The sequence below is a fragment of the Magnolia sinica genome, chromosome 18 (genome assembly GCF_029962835.1).
Source record: "Magnolia sinica isolate HGM2019 chromosome 18, MsV1, whole genome shotgun sequence".
Taxonomy (NCBI): Eukaryota; Viridiplantae; Streptophyta; class Magnoliopsida; order Magnoliales; family Magnoliaceae; genus Magnolia; species Magnolia sinica.
Window position 1 is genome coordinate 19,156,048 of NC_080590.1, and position 10,950 is coordinate 19,166,997.

Sequence of the window (10,950 nt, forward strand, 5' to 3'; positions counted from 1 at the left end):
ACATTGGGTGACACACCTGCTAGTTATGTGGATTTCATATAAACATCATGATGGAGCCTGCCTCAGTCATTGACCCGTTTACCCGCAAGGTCGATGCCAACTTCCATTAACGAAGGTACTATAATGATAAATTTTATATTACGTAGGTATCATATTCTTCTCCTCACTCCTCTTCCATCCATACATCCGTACATGCAGGGTCCACCTAATAAACGACTCTGGTCACAAGTCCTTAGTCCAATTATAGGGATGTATGGGAGGTTTTCTCCACTTCTCATCTACGATAGATCTGATGGGTTTTAATAAAGTGTAGGTTTTAATAAAGTGCACAACGAAATCAAACTTTTCTCTAGTGAATCAAGCCCAATTCGTCTATCCAAGACCACCAGTATAAGATCATGTTAAATTTCGAAGTAATCTAAATAAGAAGGGTTTAAATCACTTGTTGCAAAAATTGACTGAGATGTAAGATCATTGTGCCGACGGTCCTCCAACCCAAGAGGCTTCTCTCTCATCTAACCCAGTGTGGAGAGGTGAAAAAACACACTATGGATTTTCTTGTAGGTGTCAAGGTCGACAAACACCATTCACAATGGTGGACCACACGATAACACATGCCAAGGAAGAAGATAATGGAGATGGAGATGAAGTTTCCACACACACACACACACACACTCTCTCTCTCTCTCTCTCTCTCTCTCTCTCTCTCTCTCCTCCTTTTCCACGTGCCTAGGGAGTGAGTGTCCAAGGTTCTCTTTAAAAGCTATTCCGGAGCTCTACATTTTGGCGAATGTCAAAAGGCCAAAATGATTTTCCAAAATTAACCCATTTTAGGTAATTTCTTTTAGTTTTAAGTTGAAAATTACTTTTTTCAGTAAATTCTAGCTATTTCAATTTGTTTTAGGGTTTGAAGTGTCTCAAAAGGGCTTAAAGTACTTGTTTAAATTATGAGAAAGAATTTGAGTTAGTTTAGCTTTAGTAAATTTACTATTTTGAAAATTTTTTGCATTTCATAAAGTTGTAAACTTTAAAGTTTGGAGTTTATTTAAGTCATATAAAATGCTTTTATCAACTTACTTTCATTAACAATATCAATTTTATTTCTTATTTTTATAGATTTCTATCCTTATGATTTAAAGGGCTATTCTCAAGAAGAATGATGTAATCTCTCCTCTTTCTCTATGCACCCACTCCGGTACCTTCTCTCCAAGATGATCTCTTTGTATCCCGGCCTTAGTCTAATTAAACGTAAAGCTCAGGCCATGGTCAAGTAGTGTTGGATGGGGCAACGGAGCATGTTGCCACCTGAACTAGGGAGGGTGGACCCTCTCTTTAGGGACAACCGGAGAGTCCCATTCTTGGAACTCCAGCTATAATAGTGCAGCTCGTGATGGTAGCCTTCTCTTCTAGTGCATGACCGGGGTTAGAGCTTTTTATGTGGTCCCACCATGGGAACCCAAATAAAAGGAAAAAATAATAATTGAAATCTATTAAGCCTTTTAAATAGACTCATGGGCCCATAACTAGCCCCATTTGAGTACAAATAACGATTCTGCTTGGGCCACAAACTCTTTATTTATTTATTTATTTATTATAGATCAATATAGTGAATGAGTTGAGCTTTTCTTGCATTTTACAAGTGTTAGGTTTGAATCCTTGTCCCATTGATATATATGTTGCTCCTAACTGCACCCAACCCAACCCCACCCCAATGCAAGACTCAGATTGGGTAGTTGACCGATGTCACCTTCAGCAGTTTGTGACGTGGTGAGATGTGATTGGTGGGGTACACCGTCAAAAATGTGCATGGGTCTTTTTTGAGGTGTTTCGGCTGAGTATGTGTTCAGCCCATCTCCGACAACGTACTACCCCACCAAACACATCTCGCCATGTCACCACACCACCTCTGAGGGTGGTACAGGCCTGACCACCTAATCCGTGTTCCCCAACACGACCCATTGCTGCCTCATATATGATAAGATGCACCATATAAAAAAACTCCAAGAAAGCGAAGCATAAGGTGACTCGCATGAGGAGATACTGAAGATGCCACTCATGGCACCATTCATGGGGTGGGCCAATTTGAGCGTTCTCAAAAAATCAAGCAACTCTTACTCGCAATTTGACCACACTCGCATAATGGATAGTTTGAAATGGATGATGAACAGTTTCTATTCAAAGTGCATTGAGTAGCCCACCTGATGAGTGAACTAACTTAAACTTGAGCAAGTCAGTGGCCCAACAAAATGACTGTCTCGGCTCAGCACATGCGTAGCACACCTGATGATTAGATAGGCTTGATTTTAGGTTAGGTCATGTCACAGTGGCTCCAGTTAGATGAGTATCCCAAATCACCCAATGTGTGCCATGATCACATACGTGCTTTTGTTTGATGCTTTAAACAGTCCGAGAAATGCTGAGGAAATGAAGAAAGATGTTTACGATGGCCCATGGTGACTACAATGTGTAGGTTAATCATGTATACAAAGGTACAAGGATCAAATGGAACGTTGACACATGTGATGCTATAATATCATTGTCCAAATTACGTAATTTGTATAATCGCATTTTCTGTCTTTATGCTATTACAATTTACAAGGATTGCCAAATGCAGGGTTACAAGGACCAAATGGCATATTGGCGCCATGTGACATTGTAATGACATTATCCAAATTACGTAATTTGTAATGGCAATATCCATCTTTATGCAATTATAAGGACAGTCAAATGCAAAGGTTACAAGGGCCAAATGGTATATTAGCGCATGTGATGTTATGGTGGCATTGCACAAATCACATAACTTATAATGGCAATGTACATCTCTGCGCCGTTACAAAGATTGGGGTTACTAGGATCAAATAGTACATTGGAGCATATGATGTTGTAGTGGCATTGCCCAAATCACAGAACTTGTAATGGCAATGTTCATCTTCGTGACACTATAAGGACTGTCAAATGTAGGGGTCATGGAGACTAAAAGGCAGGTTGGCGCATGGGATGTTGTAATGGCATTATCCAAATCATGTTACTTATATTGGCAATGTCCATTTTCATGCCATTGCAAGGATTGCCAAATGTAGGAGTTACAGAGATCAAATAGCACATTGGTGCATGTGATGTGTAATAGCATTATCTAAATCACATAATTTGTAATGGACCGTAATAGCATTATCTAAATCATACAATTTGTAATGGCAATGTCCATCTTCGTGCCATTGCAATGACTACCAAATGCAAGGGGTAAAACGGATGAAATAACGTGTTGATGCATGTGATGTTGTAATGGCATTGTCTAAATCATGTTACTTGTAGTGGCATGTCTATCTTCATGCCATTACAAGGACTGACAAATGGAGGGGTTATAGGTAGTAAATTGCACATTGGTGCATGTGACATTGGCCAAATTACAAGGACCATATCATGTTAGGGTTACATTGGCAAATGTGGCACATGTAAAACTATCACAAGTGGATGGACATTTGGGTTTTAACTCATGAAAACTCATTTTTCCCTTTTCATGGGAAAATGTCTTTCTTAGAAATGGAGGTGAAAAAAAATAATTTAATGATTTTTAAAATTTAAAAAAAAAAAAAAAAAAGCAGAAAATTTCTACTCTCACAGAATCCCACAAAAAGGACTTCACAAGAATCAATTCATTTTCCTTTCTATGAATCCAAACAGCCCTTGGGAGCGTAGAGGTAAAGCCTCTCTTGATGATACACCACGCAAGTTCTTGGTTATACCAATAGATTGAGGCAATTCGACAGGATTAATCTGGCCGATCCTATGTCAGATCTTCAAGTTCTTAAAGACTGACACAAGGAATCACTATTCTTCCGAGAATGTAAACAGACTGGGAGGAATGGCATTCAGTAAAATTGCAATTCAGTGCAGTGTAAATAGCTTTATTACCCACAGTGCCTTTACTCTTACAGAGGGAGGGCGAGCTACAAACTTGGAGAATGTGGTTTTCACAAGCTTGCCACAGGCATGCTGTGGTAGATGCCACGACCGCTGTAGACCAGCTGCCTCGTTTTCTTCTTCCTAAATTCTACTGATGTTACAATCACGTTTCTTCCATGCCTTTTGATGCATCCGTCCACTTCCACTTCCTCCTGCAAACAAAGGATTGCATATCATATATGCTGCGACAGAGCAACATCTGCAATGAAACTGTATACATAGTGCTTCAAATACTAGGGAGAGTGGAAGTCCATTTGTTACTTCTCTGGGACATGGATTCCAATGTCCCAGGCCTTGGCCAAGCCTCGGGCTTCCAAAGTCCAGGATTTTGAAGTGGTTCCAATGCCCAACAAAGGGAATTTACAAATACCCATGTAACATCATACAATTTGCAAATAACCACACTCTTTATTCATTATTATTGCAAATACTTACATTTCGCTAGTTTTTCATAACTTCTGTTGCCAATTTTTAGCTCTGCGCATAACTAAAGAGAGATGCATCTTAAAATAGTTCTTTCTGAGGTTGGTTTAGCCCTGCAAAATTCTCCTCCTTGAGAAGAAAATAAACCCTTTAATTCTTCTCCACATGGACTATGCCACAAAATAATTTAAATTATGTTTTTTCGTTTTCTTTTTTCCCCTTGGTTGGAGAGAGGTTTTAAGTTTTAAGAGTATGGGTAGTTTCATCTTTATCTTAAAATATTTCAAAAAGGTTAACAACTGTAGGCGCTGTACATCGAGCCAAGTCGAGTCGAGGTGGGCCAAGCTCGGCTTGACTCGTCCATGCTATACTCGAGCTCGAGCTCAGCCTTGAGCTCAACATTGAAGCTTGGCTTGTTTGCCAAAGCTTTCGAGTCGAGTTCGTGGTTCGAGTCGAGTCAAGTCGAGTTTACCTCAGTAGGGTAAGGGAAAGAAAAAGGAATGGGGACAGGTAGGGTCGGGTAGGATTTTTTAGTAAAAACTTTTAAGTTTTAACTTTTTTTTAAAAAAAAACTTAAATATATATATTATATATATTTAATATTAATATAATATATATTATTAAAATATATTACTCGAGCCGAGTCGAGCTCGAGCTCGAGCTTCGAGTCAAGTCGAGTTCGAGTCGAGTTGAAATACACCATGGTCGAACTTGGCTTGAACTAAACAAGCTTGACTTGCCTTGAGTCGGCCTTTCAAGCCAAGTCAAACTGAGCTAAGTCGAGCCGAGTCGAGCGAGCTTTTCGAGCTAGCTTGACTCGTGTACAGCCCTAGGAGAAACTAACCAAAAGTAAGTATTTGTAATAACCACGAATTAGCTATGTGTTTATTTGTAAATATATTATTTTATGTTGATATTTGCAAATGCTTTATCATCTAGATAGTTATTTGCACAAACTCCTTATAATTATTTGTAAATATATTATTTTATGTTGATATTTGCAAATGCTTTATCATCTAGATAGTTATTTGCACAAACTCCTTATAATTACCATGGACAATCTATATTTTCTATATGATGATAGGATGGCGAGGATGATCGAATCAAAGTTATCTTTTATGAGGGATTGACAATCAAAGGCAAACTCCACCCGGACAACACAGCTTAATCACCAGACCTCCTCTACTATCACCAACATGAATTGTCTAATTTTCTAGACACCAACAGAATGGTTAAGACCACTTGATCAAAGTATCTTTTGAAAGTGATGCACAATCAAAAGTGAACCCCAACTGATGGATTGTCCAAATCTCTAATATCTAACATTCTTTATCATAATTAATATCTAACCATTTTTTGAACTGGGGCAAATACCTACATTCTTCAAATTGCTATCCAAGCCATTGAGGAGGTTGGTATCTTAACTTTATGATCATTGGTAGAAATATCAGGTGGCTCCACTCGTCAGGTAGGCCACACACGATATTCTCGTGTAAACGAATTAGCTGTGAGTGTTTTCTACAGTGTGACCTACTAATTGGTGGAGCGCCCACGGAATTTCATGGCTGGGCCAACGTTTTTTACGGCTCAGATGCATTACTGGCATGTAGGCATATATGAACATGGTAAAAGGAAATTTTATGATATTCTTGAAACAAAAGAGTTGAATTCTTGTTCTTTCTTCTTCTTTTTTTTTTAATAAGTGGGGGCCATTTGCAGCGATCCAGATCATTATTCTGATGCGCCCTATCGTGAATGGACCATTCCCTTCGATTGGTAGACTGTAAATGGACGGCTAAGAGAAGAAACAGAGCAACCCTCTACAGTCAATCGAAGGCAAGCCAAAAATCGGATGGCCAGGATATACAAGTCGATACATAAGATCAACGATCAGTATCACTGCACAATGGGCCCCGGTTGCGACAAACAGAAAAGCCGAGGATGGTATGCAACTCTGTTAAAGAAAAAGTTCCACTCACGTTGACTCGGGTGGCAGACAGAAAGGTCGTGGCCATTTCTCCAAGAAAGAAGTCCTTATCCCCAGCAACGCTTTTTACGCAAGCCAGCGCCATTGTTTCTGCTATCGTTGCCACCACCCCTCCGTGCAACGTGTTGTATCGGTTCTGCATTCCCATCATCGGAGAAAGTCAGACAATAAACAACGGTCTGGATTTCGTATTTCTTCTGTATGGACCCTGCTAGTTAGCGTTGGTGACCCGTGTACATCGTGCGAGGTGATGTAGCTGTATTCATTATGGGAATTAAAATTTTTATACGTGTGCCTTTCAGATGAATTTCGAGATACTATGGCTACTCAAGAGCGTCGATGTAGATGCTTCGGGTCCACATGTGCACTCTGCTAGATCCAAGCCATTCATCCAGGGTCCACGTATATACACGGCCCTAGAGATTGGCATTCCATTTGGACATTTAAATACGGACCCAAGTCATTGGTGGGTTTTGTTAACTGTCCACTTTACTCGTATGTGTGTAGTCCACCTCATGAGTGCGCTGACCAAGGAAGCTAACTGCGTACGGAGTAAATTCTGCCTACCGTGATTTATTTATTTTAATCCCTCTGTCCATCCATTTTACCAAATAATTTTAGAGCTTGAGCCAAAAAATAAACGTGTCCAAAGTTCAAGTAGACCACATCACAGAAAACAGTATGAATTGAATGGATAAGGAAACAGAATGAATTGAATGTCTACCATTGAAATTTTCTTGAAGGCCACATAAGTTTTGATATCTGTTTTTTATGGATCAAGTTGATATTTGTGTTTTACCTTCATCCATGTCCATGTGATTTTATAAATAGGTTGGATGACAAATAAACATCACTATAAGGCCTTGCCCTAGGAAGGCTTCGATGGTGGAAATCAATATTTCCATGGTAGTTTACACTTTAGCTTAAGATATGCTTCAATTTTGTGGTCAACTCTTAAAATGAGATGGAAAAACGGACGGTAGGTTCATGGTCGGCCCAAGAGAGTTAACTCAGTACGATAAAAGCATACCGAGTAACTCAGTGTGCAATCCAATTTCCTTTTTGAATCTGGGCATGCTCGTGTTAGGGTACACATGATCAAAAGGCTTCATCTTCTTCATCTTTATATATATACACACACACACACACACACACACACACATACATCGTGATCTGCTCAAAGAATAACTATAACGTCGTCATCTGAAGCGACCGCAGTAGAATCTGATTCATCTTCCTTCTCCCTTCCTTTTTCCTTTTTAGTCATTTTTATTTTTACGACATTCATGCTTATAGTGGCCCTTCTTGCCACAATTCCAGCATTCACTATCCTTCCTGGTACTCGACTTGTCTCTTGATTTATCTCGGGCCTTCACGCCCTTTCTGTTGTTTCCTCTCCCCCATTCCTATGTCACAAGGGCTTCTTGCTGAGTAGACTCCTAAGATTTTCTCATTGTCTCCTCATTGAAGAAACAGCTAGTTATCTGTTTCATGGATACCTTTTGGTCTGATGCGGAGTTACTTAGAAACACCACCAATGTCTCCCAACTGTCAGGCAATGAACTAAGCAATAACAAAACCTACAATTCATTATCCAGGACCATCTTCATAGCGGAGAGTTGGTTCACTATATTGCTGACCTCATTGATGTGCTCGGCCACAGAACCATCATCTTTAAACCTGAGATTCACAAGTCGTCTTATCATGAAGATTTTACTACCGGCTGTCTTCCTCTCATACAACCCTTCCAATTTCAACCATAGGCTAGCAGCTGAGGTCTCCGTAAACACATAGTGGAATACAGAATCATCCAACCATTGTCTAATAAACTCCACCGCCTTCTGGTCCATCTTCTTCCAATCATCATCAGACATATCCTTGGATTTTGCTGATATGCCTAAAATTGGAGAATATAAGTCCTTGCAATAAAGCAAGTCCTCCATATTAGTCTTCCATATGATCCAGTTCGAACCATTGAGGCTGATCATCCTCGATGAGCCACCTTCCATAATTCAAAATCTATCCCACTCCGTTTAATGAACTTAGCTTTGATACCACTTTGTTAGGGGTTGTTGCACAAAATCTTAGGATTTAGCCTCCTAAAACACCAGAATTATGGGATAATAAAGCAATGAAATAAATCAAAGTACAAACCATACCACACAGGAGATTTTTACGTGGAAAACCCTTAAAGAGGTAAAAACCATGGGACCTCGTACTATGAAGTAGAACGTTACAACCTTCTTCACCCACGCAGGAGTGGATAAACAATAAGATAATAAAAGAAAAACGGAGAGATCTCACCGATCACGAGGACGTAGAAGCGCTGAGATGTTGATTGCATAGTAGATCACCTCCATGAGCATAACCTCCCTTCCACAAGCTCTCTCTCTCTCTCTCTCTCTCTCTCTCTCTCTCTCTCTCTCACACACACACACACACACCCCTTTGATAGCCCTAAACCCTTGTAAAGCTTTAAGAAACCCTCTTGCATTACCTAGAAAAACCGCAGGCACCCCTATTTACAGTTTAGGAAACTCCCTTCCACACCATGTCGCGAAAGGCCTCAAATTTTCTCAGTCCGCACAAGATCCGGAATCGAATCTACGTAACATCAACTGGTTGAGCCGATTCCTCGACCGGTCGAGCACCTCCCTCGACTGGTCGAGCACCTCTGAGAAAAAACATTGGATGGTTGCTGGACTTTGAGTCGAGCCCCACTCGACTGGTCAAGCGCCACCCACGACCGGTCGAGCAGCGCGGTGAACTACTCCAATTTTTCAACCCGCTGCTCCATCTCTCCTCTGAACTGAGGAAAAACCCCATCAGAATTGAGAACGCTGACATGGTTATAAGCAAATCGCTTCCAAGATATGTGAAGCCTTCATAAGGTTCTGCGTGCAACAATTACGAAGAGACCTCCATGAGAACTCGTTGACACCGTTCATGACTCTGGCAAACTCGTTGAGTGCTCGAACTCAGTGACTCGAAATTTGAGCAACTCAGCTTATTTATGAGTTATCTTAAAAAAGAAAATTGGTTTTTAGAGCTCAAACCATATTCTGATTTATTTGGTTGGACTTAGATGATCGTTGGCAGCTTCGGACCATTTTAATCATCAAGGCTAATAGCTGTACTTAATAACGACCGTTCCCACCAGTTTATAAAGTCAAGCCACCCCTCATTCTTCACACGAGCATGTCCGAAGTGTAAAGTAATCCAAGCCATTTTCAAATAAGAATATTTAGTAGTTTATAAACCAAAAGTTTCTCGTACAATGAGATGCAGGACTAAGAAAACTTTGATTTCTTTGTTTTTTATCAAAAGTTTGTTGGGAAAGGTGATTTTTTTAAAAATATATATATAGAAAATATTTTCTTTTTTATTTTTAAACCAAAAATCTCAACAGATAATTTAGTTTTTAACCTGTGGCCCACGTGAAGAGTGAAATTGTCTGATCCAGGTAAAAGATCTTCGCGGTATGTCTTACCTCATGAAAAGCTCTGATCTCACTCACGTTACGTGTGCCAGATTGTGGATGTGTACGGTTCTACACGCGTGTGTAACCAGCGAACTACTAACTGGGACTCGGATTCGGTAGTGGTTGCTGCAAGGAAGTGGATTGCGTGGTGTGCTACACACTACCAACCTCGGTGGTGTGTTGACGTCACCAAGTTATGTGGGTCCCACCATGATGTATGTGTTATATCCCCACTGTCCATACATTTTCCGAAATCATTTTGGGGCACGAACGGGACAGATCCAAAGCTCAGGCAGACCATTTAATGGTGAGCGGTCGATCACCAGTGTTTCCTGTGGCGTAGTCCACCTGAAAGTTGGATCTGCTTCATTTTTGGACTCATGCCCTAAATGAGCTTGGAGAAATGGATGAACGGCGTGGATAAAACACACACATCATGGTGGGTCCCACGGACAACCGACCATTACCGACTGTAGGGTCATACCAAATCCGATTCCTACAAGAGAGAGAGAGAGAGAGAGAGAGAGAGAGAGAGAGCCTTGCCGTGAGTGCGGCCTTTACGGTGAAAACGCAGGTGATGCGGCCGCGTTCGATGCGATTCACCTTCAGTAAACCGCGGATCATGATTCTATCGTAGACACCTTTCTCCTTGGTAACAACAGGAATGTTATCCTCGATACCCATCCTCTTCAAGAACGTCCAGGTATTAGAAATCCATGCCTGCTGCTGCTCATTCGAAGAAGGAGATGAGGAATCTCCATCCGATGGGAATTTCACCATCTCTCTGCGGCCTGAGGGGCTCGAAAGGGAAAGGCGTGCGATGTTTCGCTGAATGATTTTTTTCACATTATTACGCCCTTTGTGGGTTTATCAATAATTATTTCCCTGCCCGAGCTTTGCCGAGCGCACACGCGTGTGAAATCAAACTCGTGTACATGTGCCAGCATGGCACATACATGTGAGATCTAATCCATCCATAAGGTTTGTTCCGAACTCATAAAAATAAAATCTGGTCATATGTGGGCCCCAATATTGAAACATGTGAATGGGCTTGAAAATTCAGCCAAAGATTTTTAGAACCGTATATTTATTTTGA

General features: G+C 40.6%; 1 protein-coding gene across 3 annotated transcripts; it reads right to left on the reverse strand.

The window, feature by feature from the left end:
• Window positions 1-3,922: 3,922 nt before the first annotated feature.
• Window positions 3,923-10,716, reverse strand: LOC131232475 (uncharacterized). Of its 3 annotated transcripts, XR_009164860.1 has the most exons (3): window positions 6,366-6,683; window positions 4,399-4,515; window positions 3,923-4,115 (listed from the first exon to the last, which is right to left on the reverse strand). XR_009164860.1 is itself a non-coding variant. In XM_058228730.1 (2 exons), the coding sequence occupies exons 1-2, from the start codon at window positions 10,632-10,634 to the stop codon at window positions 3,972-3,974; spliced, it is 381 nt and encodes a 126-aa protein (XP_058084713.1). In that variant the 5' UTR covers window positions 10,635-10,716; the 3' UTR covers window positions 3,923-3,971. The 3 variants fall into 3 exon arrangements, 2 of the variants coding, with proteins under 2 accessions (XP_058084713.1, XP_058084714.1); XM_058228730.1 differs by lacking the exons at window positions 4,399-4,515; window positions 6,366-6,683 and adding an exon at window positions 10,398-10,716; XM_058228731.1 differs by lacking the exon at window positions 4,399-4,515 and having other exon boundaries at window positions 6,366-6,576.
• Between the last annotated feature and the right edge of the window lie 234 nt (window positions 10,717-10,950).